The sequence below is a fragment of the Homalodisca vitripennis genome, chromosome 3, assembly GCF_021130785.1.
Source record: "Homalodisca vitripennis isolate AUS2020 chromosome 3, UT_GWSS_2.1, whole genome shotgun sequence".
NCBI classification, from domain to species: domain Eukaryota; kingdom Metazoa; phylum Arthropoda; class Insecta; order Hemiptera; family Cicadellidae; genus Homalodisca; species Homalodisca vitripennis.
The window spans coordinates 191,361,559-191,378,490 of record NC_060209.1 but is presented as its reverse complement, the minus strand read 5'-3'; the positions used below and the strand labels follow the sequence as shown (position 1 = coordinate 191,378,490).

At 34.5% G+C, this 16,932-nt stretch overlaps 1 protein-coding gene across 1 annotated transcript in view; it reads right to left on the bottom strand.

Annotated features, from left to right (window-relative positions):
* The window catches only part of LOC124357919 (peptidyl-prolyl cis-trans isomerase D-like), a 68,935-nt gene that overhangs the window by 34,784 nt on the left and 17,219 nt on the right, over positions 1 to 16,932 (bottom strand). The window contains exon 3 of the mRNA XM_046810037.1: positions 15,147 to 15,253. Coding sequence (XP_046665993.1) covers positions 15,147 to 15,253 — 107 coding nt within the window. The remainder of the gene's footprint in view (positions 1 to 15,146; positions 15,254 to 16,932) is intronic.

Below are 16,932 nucleotides of genomic sequence, written 5' to 3'. Positions count from 1 at the left end.
CTGAGGTCTATTACTGATTAAAAATTCACAACTAATATTTGTTAACATACTGAAATCAATTTGCTTAACAATACTTCTATAAACCAACAACATATTTTGTACATATATTATAACATAATTACTTTTATTATAACAAATATTTTAATTTCAAAGTAAAATTTGTTTCCAAGTTTTTAAATTTACAATATAACTCTTAGTAAACATACTTTGAAGTATTTTCTTAAAAAAACATATTTATATAATGCAAACAAATTTGAAAAGGCTACAAAATGTCGAAAGGTGAAGCTTAATTAGGGAAAAACAAAGAAATCTTGACAAAGAACTATTTAGTGGCCTAACAAGCCTTAACCCTTTTAACAACCCATTTTACTTTCTTATGTTTTCACTAGAAAAAGAAGGCACTGCACTCTTGAGCCTTTAGTAATTTGTTTTTAATTACTTAAACTTTTGTAGCTCAACTGGCATTAATGTAAAGTTTCACTTATTCACCAGTAAATTGACTGTCACTCCTAGAATAATGCAAAGGATCAGGAGATTGTTGTGTGACTAAATAACTCTTCAGCGGCCCTTTTTCAACAAATATTGAGTGTCGAGATAAACTCATCATATGCTTTTAAGGGATAAACATGGTGAATTCCAGTGTCTTGTAAAACAAATGGAAAGGAAAGCTCAGTGAAGGAATTGTGTTGCTCCATGACAAAGCTCGGCTCCATATTGCTGGTGACACCCAAACGTTAATTTGACAGTTTCGTTGGGAGCAATTCTACCACCTGCCTTATGGTCCGGGTTTGGCACCGTCAGACAATCACTTGTTCCTGCACATGAGCTAAGCACCCAAGTGCTTTAGACCTGACGATAAGTTGAAATATGCTGTGATATCGTGGCTATCGTCACTGGCGGAAAGTTTCTAGGCAGAAGGATTTTAAAAGCTTTGGTCACCCACTGCGATAAGCTTTTGAAAATTGGTGAAAACTATGTCAACTAGAATTTTACTTATCTTTGCCAGTATGAAAATTTAACTCGTTTTGAAAAAACTTATATCCATCACAGTAGCAAATTATGTTAATGATTTTTGACATATTTTGGTAATCTATGAGAACTGATTAAGCATTGTACCCACGCATCCCGTCAAGGTGATGTCCATTCAAGGTCTGCCACTCCAAATCAGTCCCCCACTAAGCCAACATTACGTTTCACGTCTCTGCTAGTGTTGGTTGTGTGGTTATATAGCTTTGTTTGTCGCCATGTCAATCATGTACGTTTTTTAATAAAAAAAGGACAAATGTTCATGATAAAGAACAATCTGGACTGTCATGAATGAAGGAGAAAAGTTAAAGAGAAAATTCTCCAAAACAGACGCTTTATTATTGACGAACTTCATCAGAAATTTCCACAAGTTTCAGTCTGTAGTTTATAACACTGCTACTGATAAACTTCGTTACAAAACATGTGTGCGAGATGGGTACCAAAATTGTTAACAGAAGAATGTAAAGCAAAGCATATGGCACATTCTTTGTCTTTTGTGACTTGGTATGAGACGTGGTTTGGGTACTACACTCCAGAGACTCAACTTCAATCCAGTGAGTAGCATCACACAAAATCCCCGACGAAGGTACGGAAATTCAAGCAAAACCTTCCTTCACGGCCAGTTTTTTGGGACCGGAAGGGCAAAATTTTAATAGAATTTTTGCAGCAATGAATGATAATAAATGCAGAGAGATACTGTGAAACGTTATTGAAGCTTAGGCACAATATTCAAAACTGCCGGCGAGGCCTGCTCTGTAGCGTTCTACTTCACAACAATACTCGGCCTCATGTCACAGTAAGAACACAGACACAGCTGGACAAGTTTTGGATCATCCACCATACAGCCCTGACAGCATCAGACTTTTATCTTTTCCCAAAACTCAAGAAAATAATATGTTGAAAGAAACCATTACTAACTAGTGTAACGGTCAAACGGCAGAGTCTTTGATGATGGGATCCTAAAGCTGGTGCTAAGACTTAAAAAATGATTAAATGTTCATAGTGACTTATATAGACAAGTGAATAAATGTTCATAAATTAGTTTGTGATACATTAGTTCATACATAAAGTTTCCCTTGGTCCATTACTGCTTTTATTGTACTGGCCGTTTTTGTACCTATGATAGGCTGGTACAATTTTGCTGCCTCCTTTCAATTGTAAGACCACTTTGGCCTACCGTTTGTCTGTTGTTTGTTGACATTACGTTTTTAGGCTTACTAGGCCTAGACCTATCCTGAAGAGCAGTTGACGATCCTTGGCCTTTGTTTGTTTTACTTTTTTGGGCTGGTTGGCCATATACTGCCATTGTTTCAAATTTTTATATATAGTCAATAGTCAAACCACTTTATTCCAGAACATGTAAACGGTGCAGAGAATAGCGTCACTACAATAAAAATAAATACTAATATTAATTTTAAAATATAAATATAAAATGGTAACATTAGTTCATTTAAATGATAAAATTTATATCTTAACGATTTATCTTCAATTCTTCTTTAAATGTATTAATCGGTTTTTGTATTGAAATATTCTTCAAAAGAATATACAAATTAGTTAAATAATCCTTTACTTCTTTTTTAAATTTTAACAGATCTGTTTCAATTATAAATTTTGTTGGTAAATTATGTATATATCTTACACCTCTTTAATATGTTTTCTTTTCATAAAATTATTGATTGTGTTAATCGATATGTCTATTAAAACGAGTATTATACAGGGTCTGTATAATAAGTAACCGGACTGAGCCTGCCCCGCTCCGTCAAAGCGTCTGCTAACCGGTATCTGGTGCTGTAGTGGTGGTGGGGGGTTTAGTGAAAGGGAACCGGGCTGCAGCAGTTGCCTCCAAGCGCTTGGAGAGTTAGTATCGAGCGAGAGCGGAGTGCATGTTCAGTTACCCCGTCGGAGTGAAAATGGAGAGAACGATCGAGCAACGTTTTAGCATTAAATTTTGTGTCAAACTCTAGAAAACGGCCACGGAAACTCTTCAAATGATTCAAGAGGCTTACGGTGAGGATGCTCTGTCCAGAACTCAGGTGTTTCAGTGGCACAAAAATTTCCGGGAGGGCCGCGATGACGTCCATGACAAACAGCGCGTCGGTCCTCCATCAACGAGTCACACGGACACAAATGTGCTAAAAGTGCGTGATGTGTTGAACAGTGATCGTCGTCTGAGCATTCGGGCTATCGCAGATGAGGTCGGAATTGATAAGATGACCGTTCAAAACATTATTAAGAACGATCTGGGCATGAGGAAGATCTGTGCGAAGCTGGTACCCAAACACCTGACTGATGAGCAAAAGAAGCGTCGTGTTGCTGTCGCTTCGGAAATCCTTGATCGACTGCAAACCGAACCAGAGTTTTTCAACCACGTTACAGGATTACAGGAGACGAGACGTGGGTTTTTGAATACGATCCTGAGACGAAGCGGCAGAGTTCGGAGTGGCACACACCGGCGTCACCACGACCGCATGAGCAAATCGAAGGTGAAGTCGATGCTCATTGCTTTCTTTGACATGAAAGGCATTGTTCACAAAGAGTTTGTGCCACCTGGTCAAACTGTAAACGGCCAGTACTACAGAGAGGTGCTCCGTCGACTAACCGCCCGGGTTCACCGAGTCCGTCCGGAGATTGCCGATTCGTGGATTCTCCATCACGACAATGCGCCGTCGCACACCTGCCTGCTCGTCACCGAACAGATGGCAAAACAGTCGAGGGCAATGTTGCCACAGCCTCCTTACAGCCCGGATATGGCACCACCGGACTTCTTTCTGTTCCCCAAGATCAAAATGACTCCTCAACACTGAAGCCTGACAATGAAAGAGAAGATTCAAATGAAAAACAGGATGATGATTCTGATTCGTCAACACTGAAGGCAGGAAGCGAAGTAGAAGACATAAACGAAGAAGAGGTATATGTTTCTGTAGAATACTTTTATTAATATAAAAGTTAATTATTTTGATATTAAAATCACAGTTTTGGTTATAGAGGAGTACTTTTATGGGGGGTTAGGGTCAGATTTCTCAGGACTTAAAACATTAATTTTGTGACTGTGTATTTATAGAGAAGTTGGACTTTATACATGGAGTAAGAAAGTGTTTACATTGCGATTGGCAATTCATATTCCTGGATATTATGTATTTTAAAGATATTATGAATACTGCTGGTGCAAATATTGAATAAATTCGCACACCTGCCTGCTCGTCACCGAACAGATGGCAAAACAGTCGAGGGCAATGTTGCCACAGCCTCCTTACAGCCCGGATATGGCACCACCGGACTTCTTTCTGTTCCCCAAGATCAAGATGACTCCTCAACACTGAAGCCTGACAACGAAAGAGAAGATTCAAATGAAAAACAGGATGATGATTCTGATTCGTCAACACTGAAGGCAGGAAGCGAAGTAGAAGACATAAACGAAGAAGAGGTATATGTTTCTGTAGAATACTTTTATTAATATAAAAGTTAATTATTTTGATATTAAAATCACAGTTTTGGTTATAGAGGAGTACTTTTATGGGGGGTTAGGGTCAGATTTCTCAGGACTTAAAACATTAATTTTGTGACTGTGTATTTATAGAGAAGTTGGACTTTATACATGGAGTAAGAAAGTGTTTACATTGCGATTGGCAATTCATATTCCTGGATATTATGCATTTTAAAGATATTATGAATACTGCTGGTGCAAATATTGAATAAATTCGCACACCTGCCTGCTCGTCACCGAACAGATGGCAAAACAGTCGAGGGCAATGTTGCCACAGCCTCCTTACAGCCCGGATATGGCACCACCGGACTTCTTTCTGTTCCCCAAGATCAAGATGACTCCTCAACACTGAAGCCTGACAACGAAAGAGAAGATTCAAATGAAAAACAGGATGATGATTCTGATTCGTCAACACTGAAGGCAGGAAGCGAAGTAGAAGACATAAACGAAGAAGAGGTATATGTTTCTGTAGAATACTTTTATTAATATAAAAGTTAATTATTTTGATATTAAAATCACAGTTTTGGTTATAGAGGAGTACTTTTATGGGGGGTTAGGGTCAGATTTCTCAGGACTTAAAACATTAATTTTGTGACTGTGTATTTATAGAGAAGTTGGACTTTATACATGGAGTAAGAAAGTGTTTATATTGCGATTGGCAATTCATATTCCTGGATATTATGCATTTTAAAGATATTATGAATACTGCTGGTGCAAATATTGAATAAATTCGCACACCTGCCTGCTCGTCACCGAACAGATGGCAAAACAGTCGAGGGCAATGTTGCCACAGCCTCCTTACAGCCCGGATATGGCACCACCGGACTTCTTTCTGTTCCCCAAGATCAAGATGACTCCTCAACACTGAAGCCTGACAACGAAAGAGAAGATTCAAATGAAAAACAGGATGATGATTCTGATTCGTCAACACTGAAGGCAGGAAGCGAAGTAGAAGACATAAACGAAGAAGAGGTATATGTTTCTGTAGAATACTTTTATTAATATAAAAGTTAATTATTTTGATATTAAAATCACAGTTTTGGTTATAGAGGAGTACTTTTATGGGGGGTTAGGGTCAGATTTCTCAGGACTTAAAACATTAATTTTGTGACTGTGTATTTATAGAGAAGTTGGACTTTATACATGGAGTAAGAAAGTGTTTATATTGCGATTGGCAATTCATATTCCTGGATATTATGCATTTTAAAGATATTATGAATACTGCTGGTGCAAATATTGAATAAATTCGCACACCTGCCTGCTCGTCACCGAACAGATGGCAAAACAGTCGAGGGCAATGTTGCCACAGCCTCCTTACAGCCCGGATATGGCACCACCGGACTTCTTTCTGTTCCCCAAGATCAAGATGACTCCTCAACACTGAAGCCTGACAACGAAAGAGAAGATTCAAATGAAAAACAGGATGATGATTCTGATTCGTCAACACTGAAGGCAGGAAGCGAAGTAGAAGACATAAACGAAGAAGAGGTATATGTTTCTGTAGAATACTTTTATTAATATAAAAGTTAATTATTTTGATATTAAAATCACAGTTTTGGTTATAGAGGAGTACTTTTATGGGGGGTTAGGGTCAGATTTCTCAGGACTTAAAACATTAATTTTGTGACTGTGTATTTATAGAGAAGTTGGACTTTATACATGGAGTAAGAAAGTGTTTATATTGCGATTGGCAATTCATATTCCTGGATATTATGCATTTTAAAGATATTATGAATACTGCTGGTGCAAATATTGAATAAATTCGCACACCTGCCTGCTCGTCACCGAACAGATGGCAAAACAGTCGAGGGCAATGTTGCCACAGCCTCCTTACAGCCCGGATATGGCACCACCGGACTTCTTTCTGTTCCCCAAGATCAAGATGACTCCTCAACACTGAAGCCTGACAACGAAAGAGAAGATTCAAATGAAAAACAGGATGATGATTCTGATTCGTCAACACTGAAGGCAGGAAGCGAAGTAGAAGACATAAACGAAGAAGAGGTATATGTTTCTGTAGAATACTTTTATTAATATAAAAGTTAATTATTTTGATATTAAAATCACAGTTTTGGTTATAGAGGAGTACTTTTATGGGGGGTTAGGGTCAGATTTCTCAGGACTTAAAACATTAATTTTGTGACTGTGTATTTATAGAGAAGTTGGACTTTATACATGGAGTAAGAAAGTTTTTACATTGCGATTGGCAATTCATATTCCTGGATATTATGTATTTTAAAGATATTATGAATACTGCTGGTGCAAATATTGAATAAATTCGCACACCTGCCTGCTCGTCACCGAACAGATGGCAAAACAGTCGAGGGCAATGTTGCCACAGCCTCCTTACAGCCCGGATATGGCACCACCGGACTTCTTTCTGTTCCCCAAGATCAAGATGACTCCTCAACACTGAAGCCTGACAACGAAAGAGAAGATTCAAATGAAAAACAGGATGATGATTCTGATTCGTCAACACTGAAGGCAGGAAGCGAAGTAGAAGACATAAACGAAGAAGAGGTATATGTTTCTGTAGAATACTTTTATTAATATAAAAGTTAATTATTTTGATATTAAAATCACAGTTTTGGTTATAGAGGAGTACTTTTATGGGGGGTTAGGGTCAGATTTCTCAGGACTTAAAACATTAATTTTGTGACTGTGTATTTATAGAGAAGTTGGACTTTATACATTGAGTAAGAAAATGTTTACATTGCGATTGGCAATTCATATTGCTGGATATTACGCATTTTAAAGATATTATGAATACTGCTGGTGCAAATATTGAATAAATTTTGAAAGAATTTTAATGTCTTTAATACAATAAGGACCAATGAGGTTAGTTTTGAAGTGAATCTATGAACTTGTTGATAGAGATAAGTTTTGGAAGGCCTTGAGAAATGTTTTGAAGTTATGTCTTGTGCCATTTTGAAATGAGTATATATAGTTCTCTCTCTCCTTTACTTTACTAGTTATTTAAACTTAAGGTAAATAGCATTTCTATTTAGTTAGAGATTAAGATTGAAGAAGGGTTCTTTCCAAATTATAGTGCTGGTAAGCGGCACATAAAGAGAGAGAGATGGAGAATGGGAGAGAAAATATGCTAACCCAGGTCTAAGTGAAATTTGGTTATGAATATCGTCACACTATATATAGAGCAATCAACATGTGACGATATTATATCTTATTATATTATATATATATATATATCTTTTTACTGACCCTAACCACTTTGCCGCTATGCTGCTATTGTACAATGGTGTCAACCAAACTAAACTGAATGACTGAATTGTGGTGTCAGTGGTCTTTCTTATTTAGTTAAAGCTCTTTCTGCTGAAATGGAGTACTTTTGCTGTCCAAGATCAAGTTGAAATGAACTTATTGTCAATGAAAATGTAAAGAAAAGTTTTCTGAGAAGTACATCTATGCAATGTAAATGAAGTGGTAATAACAATGTGGCATACTAAACTGTCAGCATTATAATTTAATTTACATATTCGGTTTCAGATCAATTGGTAGGAAGAGACCTTCTCACAAAGCATTCATTTGCATCTGAAAACTTATAGAATATTTAAAAAAAACTGCTGTCAAGTCAATCCACCCAGGCATCAACATTTAAAATAGTATCGTCTGTGCCATATAAAGCACAGGAGTATACGCTTTAGCTGAAGTAATTGTGAAAAACATGAAATCCCATATACCAATAGCGGAGTCAAATATTTTACCAAATATTTTTCTACAGTGTAGAATTGTGAAAATTATGTTTGGTGAAAAAGAGGTTAGGAAAATTCTGTCATTTCATAACAGGGCCTGCAATTTTTTCGTTCAAGGGTAGAAATGAAAGATCTTTGGACGCAGGCAAGCCAAGAAGACAATGTGGTTATGGAAATGTACGAGTATACTAACTACCAAGTACTTAAAGTTCCACAGTAACTTGAGACATCATAGTAGGTTTCAAAAAGTAAAAAAGAACTTTAATTTCGTATATATATATATATATATTATATATATATATATATATATATATATATATATATATATATATATATATAGAATATATATCGTTTATATAATGAATGATTGTCTATATGTCCTTTATAGCTCCATAACCATTTGACCGATCTTTATGAAAATTTGTATGTACATGTATTTTTTACAAAGAAAATTTATATGCTATGCCCATTGATTTAACTCACTACTACGCGGTGTCGCAAAATATAAAGGTTATCAAAGCGCCTGAACATTATAAACTGCAATTACGAGACAGTTATGTATGTTAAATAGCCAAACACTATTGGAAGGTGCTAAGTTCTGATGTATATTTGTCTTAATATAAATGAATTTCTGGTTGAACTTAAAGCTTGAGTGTTAGACCACTTTATAATAAAGTACATGTACGTGTACAGTGGCTATAAACATAAACTTTTAACAGATTTTCTTGATCATGGCAACAAGGTAAACGCTACAACGGCATTGGAAATATAGTTCGCTTGAACCAGAAGTGATCATATACAAGTAAAGCTTACGAAAAGTGTGTGAAGCCGTTAGAAATAGCTAGTATTTAATAAAATGATTATTCTTTTCAGTTATTGACGTAACATTTGTTACAATTTTCTGTTGAGCCATCCCTTCTCTTTATTATGTATGTGAGACATATATATTGTTGTTTTTGTTGTTTAGCTTGAACTTAACACTTATAAAACCAACTTTATAGTTTGTTCATAGATATAATTATGTTGATCCAGAAACTGAAAACATTCTACTTCTAAAGTGTTTTGTTCACTCTGAGACCTGCTATGAAAAAACTATAAATTATCTATGAATACAGTTAATGGAAGATGATCTGTATTATTGTAGCATTCCTTGCAGTCCTCTTTCAAGTTCTCTTTTGATCAGTCAGTTCAATTTGAAGTTCTGAAGGTATATTTTCAGTTTCAGCTTTTAATATAAATTTTAGGATTTTATCTGTTTCTTGCAAATTTCAGAGTGGTTCCAAATTTTATTTCCCTACTCTTTTTGAAAGAGTGCAAGGTATTTTTTAAATCTTTCACACATACAAACAATTATTTTCTATGAAGTTTCAAGTTGAAGAAAATGATATGGATAGCATAATTTTTACTGCTAATGCAAGCTTCCAAAGCCAGTGATCATCTGAAAACTTTTCTAAGGCTGGCTGGGCCTGTTAAATCATGAAAATGTCAATCGCTTGAATTAAAAAACACTTAGCAGAAATTGTACTGTACTTAGTGAACATGCGTCAAAATGATAGGACACATCTGGATATTAACTCCTGATTTCCAAAAGAAAATGCCTGAGTTAAAGTTATAAAATTTCCTTTACTCACAAACAATTTTCTGTCCCAGTAACATTGATTTTAATGAAACAAAATTCGGACTCATTCATACATTACTTGTACAAAGCAATCACATGCCACTTAAATTTCATGCAGACATTTTAGAACAGGTGATTAATGACAATCAAGTCTTATGTCTTCTGGTCGGTGAGCAACCATATTAGGTAAAAGTTGAGTGAATGAAATGTTTGCTTGTTTTGGAGGAATAACTATTAAAGAGACACCTTAAGGGGACGCGGTTCGGGACTCTTGAAAACGTTCAACTTGCTACGACGAGGGCTCTAGACAACATCGAGGTTGCCGACTTCCAGGGAGCGTTCAGGGATTGGAAAATACGGTATCAGTGTGTTATCGACTCCAATGGGGACTACTTTGAAGATTTCTAAAGAAAAATTGTACATATTTTGCCAATAAAAAATTTCCTGAAGTCAGTCCGGTTACTTATTATACAGACCCTGTATGTATGTTTATTAGTTTTTAGTATGGGATCAATCATTTGTTTTATATAAATTATTGATTCACATAAATTACGTGAAATTTTTTCAAGATATGGAAATTCTGACAGTGGTTTCTTACTACGTCCTGGCAGTGATTTTGTCTGCCTGTACAAATGGACTTCAAAGACTTGCTGCTTTTCATTAACACAATACCAGATTTGCCAACAACTGCAATCTTCCATTTCACTGCACAGCATTGTACATGAAGAAACCAACATACGCCGGCACTAAGTTTTACAACTCTCCTAGTTGGGTTGAAGAGTAAAAAAAAAACCATAATCTCAAACTCCATTTAAAAAATGGCCTACTCAACGACCATTCTACACAGTGGATGAGTTCCTACCATGGAGAAACTTTTGACAAATATATTTATTTTAACTTTGTTCTTGAGGAAATGTGGTGTTATGTAATTTGTTGACGCCTTTTAAATCTTAATTATTTTTTTATAATCTCTCTCCCTTCCTCCCTCCCACCCTTAATGTAGCACCAAAGAGAAGACTAAGACGTGCCATACTGAATGCAAAATGTGGAAAACTGTTTTCTGTTTTGATTTGCTTTGCGCCATTTTACAAGAATCAGTGATCTTGCCAGTATTTTCAATTTCAATTTAAGACTAATACACAATATTATTAAACAAACTCACATTTTTATTTTCATCATAATACTAACATATTACAAAAAATTTAAATCTTATTGAGTTATTTAGGATTTTCTGTCCTGGCTGAAATTAAAATAATACAAGTTTGTTATGTGTGTACACAAAGATTTGCTATGAATGCTCACATTATCAGTCAAATAAAATTCAACTGAACTTATATACAGATTTACTAATCTGTTTCACGATTAAAACTTGCTCGGTGAGATACTGCGCCTCGAGCGCCAGTCTGAGTAATACGTGATAAGCGCCGCTACTGACCCGACCTTACCCTCACTGCTACTGAATAGTACTGAGTAAGTAAACTGCTGATTGTAATTGTTAATTTGTATATTGATTCTCACCTTTTGATTATTTTAGGTGTCCCAATTATCTGATGTGAATTAGCTAAACCAAAGTTATAGTCTGCCTCTTTTAAAAACTGCTCTAAATCGAGTTAGACTGTCAAAGCCTTTTGTAATTTTTTTGTCCATACATACTCTCAAGGAAATTTTTTGAAATATATATTATAAATATTCAGTCAGTACAGTAAAGTACCAATAAATCAATATATTACAGCAAACAATGATATTGAAGTACCGAACAAGTAAGTCGAGAGCACAAGTTCAGTTAGAAGCTGATTAATAAAAACTGTGTGAAAAATATTTGATTTTAATTATTTGTTTTGAATAAATTTATTACAAGTGACTTTTAATTTATTTAATTCGTTAAAAGTTCTAACTGAGAAGTATTACAATTTTAGTATTATTTTATTTTAATAAAGTTCTTTTATTGTGAAAAACAAGCGAAGTTTTCTTTTATTTTATGAACAAGTAATAAGATCCATGAATATAATTTTATACTCGAGCATTGGGTATAGTTTATCTTATTGTACATAAAAATAAAAATATTATTGTTCTAGTTTTAATAGTAACATTTTAAGAACAATTTAAAAAGAGTATTAAAAACATTGATTTACGACACAGTTGTTTAGGTTAGTCAGATATGTGACCGGAACTGGCAGTCATTTTTTAATGAAATGCCAAGGGATTTTCTCCACCATTGCAAGCTTTTTTTCAAAATTCATTAAAAATATACTGTAAGTCATTTGATGTTAAAATAGTTTTATAGAATATAAGGATTTTACAACTAAAGATATATTCTCATGTTTCTCTTACACAAGTTTTTTTTTGTTTCAAAGTATATGTAATGTAATTTTTGTACTCAAAATATTTTTTAAGTTTTGTATTATCCCAAGAGTATAAAAACCCCGTAAGTAAAAGATTTAACATAGCCAAATGTTGTAAATTTGATTTACTTTTTGTATTAGTAATAAATTAAAGCACACTCACTCTTTAACACAAATAAGAAAGTATTTTTCATTGTAAGTTTTTTAGAAACAAAAATGAGTTTTAGACACACATATAAAAATTTAAAATTGTGAAGCGAAACGAAACCCTCTATTTTCTTGATAGGTTCTTTCATAACTTATTAATTAATAAATAAATACACTTAGATTATTAAAAATGTTTGTTATTTTATTATATTTGACAACCAACATTGTAAATTATTGTTTTATTATATAAATTATGTATGTGTATGAACAATGTCAGTACTTTTGTACTTTTTTTAAATAAAATTGATATTGATATTGCAAAAGTTAATAACACGATTTTAATTTTAAATTATGAGAATGAAAAAACAATTGTTCACCATTTTAACACTTGTAGATACAAACAAACAATATAAACAAGATGTATTGATTGGTTTGTACAATAACAACTGGTCCATAAGACTAATACAAAAGAACCTTGAATTTAGGAGGATAATTCCTCATCCCAAAAATAAATTAAAATCTCATCACGGTTCCTCCGTAAATAATGTCGCTAGTCACTAACACTGGAGATTGTAAAGAGGAGGCCTTGGAAAATGGTTAGGCTAATGTCAAACAAACTGAGATGATTGTAGTGTTATCTCTAATCTCTCACAACAACGTCTTCAGAGGTACGAGCAAACACAGTTTAAAAGCATTCGTCACAATAATCTCTACTGTCAGGAAAAGTACACCCATTGCTTCTTTACTGGAGAAGAAGAGATAAAATTCCTAATTAAGGTCTGACTAACAGAATATCCAATAATTTGAGTAGACAACCTCAAGGAGAAAATTGAATAATGTAGATAAACAGACATAGAGTTTAACTTTACCACAATTTATGCCGATGATACCTCTTTCCTCATAAAAAAATTATTTTTTGTCTGAGGGCACTTTGTTGGAGGCACTTGGTTTGAACTAAATATGCCTTCGATTAAACAAAGTAAAACTCAAAAGTTACTTGTTTCTTTAAGATCTATAAATATTGATTCTAAACTTTCATGGAAATGTCACATTGATGGAGTTTGTAAAATATTGTCTAGAGTAATAGTTTTACTAGCTAATTTAAGGAATCTGTAACTACCATTTATGTACAAATGGCCTATTATTCATTTTTTGAAAGTATTATAAGGTATAGTTTAGTGATATGGGGGAATGGGGTAGGCATAGAGAAGATTTTAATCCTCCAGAGAGAAGCAGTAAGAATATTAACTGGCTCTAAGCCATTAAACTCATTGTAGACCACTTTTTGTAAAAACCAGTATTTTAACCATTGTAAATTTGTATATATTTGACGTTTTACTTTTAGTTAAGAAAGATTTTAACAAATACCTTTTAAGAAACATGACAGATTACCATAATACCAGAAATAATAATAAGCTCGAATTACCAAGGTATAGGTTAACTAGATCCGTGAATTACCATAAGCATAAAGGCTTAAAAATGTATAATAATCTACCTGATTCATGGCAAAATCTAACAGAGAAAACGTGTTCAGTAGTGTTACATGACTGGCTGTCTAGAAATCCATTCTATAAATTGGACAAATATTATAAAGCTATCAAAGATGTGATATGAAGTTGTAGCCTACGAAGTAGTAAGAAAGTGGACAACATTTAATCTGAATATTAGTACTTATATTATATCTACTTTCTAATCCTTGAATACAATTGACTCAGACCAACATGTAGATGGAGAGGTACAAAATTGAATCAGACCAAACGTGTAGATGGATGGGTACACAATTGACTCAGACCAACATGTAGATGGATGGGTACACAATTGACTCAGACCAAACATATAGATGGATGGGTACACAACTGCCTTAGACAAACATGTAGATGGAGAGAGTACACAATTGACTCAGACCAACATGTAGATGGATGGGTACACAATTGACTCAGACCAATCGTGTAGATGGAGGGGTACACAATCAACTCAGACCAAACGTGTAGATGGAGGGGTACACAATAGACTCAGACCAAACGTGTAGATCGAGGGGTACCCAATAGATTCAGACCAAACATGTAGACGGAAGGGGTACACAATTGATTCAGACCAAACATATAGATGGATGGGTACACAACTGCCTCAGACAAACATGTAGATGGATGGGTACACAATTGACTCAGACCAATCGTGTAGATGGATGGGTACACAATTGACTCAGACCAATCGTGTAGATGGAGGGGTACACAATTGACTCAGACCAAACGTGTAGATCGAGGGGTACCCAATAGATTCAGACCAAACATGTAGACGGAAGGGGTACACAATTGACTCAGACCAAACATATAGATGGATGGGTACACAACTGCCTCAGACAAACATGTACATGGATGGGTACAAAATTGACTCAGACCAAACGTGTATATCAAGGAGTACACAATTGACTCAGACCAACATGTAGATGGAGAGGTCCACAATTGACTCAGACCAAACGTGTAGATGGAGGGGTACACAATTGATTCAGACCAAACGTGTAGATCGAGGGGTACCCAATAGATTCAGACCAAACATGTAGATCGAGGGGTACACAATTGACTCAGACCAAACCTATAGATGGGGGTACACAATTGATTCAGACCAAACGTGTAGATCGAGGGGTACCCAATAGATTCAGACCAAACATGTAGACGGAAGGGGTACACAATTGACTCAGACCAAATACATTATTTTGAAATGGTAAATTACAACAACATAGTTACAGTGTTAAGAAAAACATATTTGTGATAATAAATTTAAAATTAAGTTAATTGTGCAATATAAGCATTCCTTACAGATAAGCCTGCTTTTTCATCTTCAAAGTATTGCCCGTAAATGCTCTCTCCTCCTGAACCATCGTTGTTGATGATGTCTCCCCCTTGTACAATACACTCGGGAACAGCTGCAACATGAGGTCAACTTTAAAATGTTATTTTATTTATATTTTTAAAACTTCTATTAAATAGTACATTTTATTACCAGAAGCAAAGCGAAGGTATCACAATGGAACTTTCGAGATGAGTATTGAACGATACTTTTCATCATGATGCAAACAAACAGACGAAATCTTTTAAAAGATTATCTAACAAGAAATTATTCTTCCATAAGAAAATAAAACGCTATTTTATAATTGATTATAGTGTTAAAATAAGATGTTTGAACATAGGACTGTGAAAATATTTTTAAACAGAATCATGCTGATGTGTTTCAATTATTTGTAAAGCAGAAGAGATGTTCACATAGAGGTAGTATTGTTTGGAAGAGGGAAGATCATCCGACTTAGTGCACGGGAAACAATAACTCACAGATCCCAGCTGTATTGGAAAGTAGCACATTACATTACAGAAAAATGGGGAAAAAATGTTTTAACACTTTAGTTATAGTTGTTTATAATCACATATCTGGTAGTGAGTCCATAATGTGCTTTAAAAAAAGAAAAAATAGTTGCTGTCTATACAAAATACCCACATAAAAATTGTAAAACATAAAAAGTTTAATTTGTATTTGTTTGTAAGAAAATTCAATTATATTTTTTCCACAGTTTATATTTGTATTGTTTACACAGAATAAAGGATTATCATTACTTTTAAAATACTTTATTGCATACAGGTGGAGTATTTATAGATTTGAAGAAGTACATTTTTTCTATTACTAAAATGCTTTAATTTATCACAATTACTTTAAGTATACTTACAATGACTACATAATAACTTAAATAAGTTTTCATGTTTCGTAATTATACTAATATATAAAACTGTTAGACAATAAAACCTAACGCTTCAAACAAATGGTAAGTGAATCCAAAAACAGAGAATAATAATCGGTCTAGCCATCTTTAAAATAAACTAAAGCGTAGTTAGTTGTCATATCAGAATATGCAAAAAGCACATTTGAATGTTATATATCAGAAATTTGGTAAATTCATTTTTTTTTAATACAAGATCAAAAGAGGAACTAGTGCTCTCGGCTATCGGTCATGGACTGACATCATGTCCCAGTGGGTATGTCTACCTAAATGGGTTAAATTATTTAACCCTTAAGTACTGCCACAGGGTGTTTTCAGACCCCCACCTTTGTAAATCTAGAGACAACAACCAGAGGGTGTTAGCTGCAATGTTGCACATCTCGGTAGGTAGTTAACTCATGTGTGATCTGTTAAAACTCATCTGTGGTTATTGTCAGTTCACGTCACTCTGCAGCAGTGAAAACAGGGTTCGAAATGCCCTGAGGTGTCGTTAGACCCCCGGCCAGTATGTGGGGGTTGCTGTTACAATTCGTCCATGTAATTAATTATTATTGTAAAGTGCTTTTTGTGTTTTATTTTCTAATACCTTTTGGTTACAGTTTTGATAATGGATTAAGAAGAGAATAAATTAAGCCAGAATTAGGCAATATCCTTAAAGATATCGAGAGAAGTTGATAACTTTCTTACTGAACCAGAATCAATAATGAGGACCTTATCAGTGCTTCTGACCATGACACTAATTCTACTGAAAATAACCATGATGGAAGGAAATTGGATTTGCACTGGTAAAAATATAAGTTGTATGGCAATCTGTCATTGCTCATATTCCAAAATAT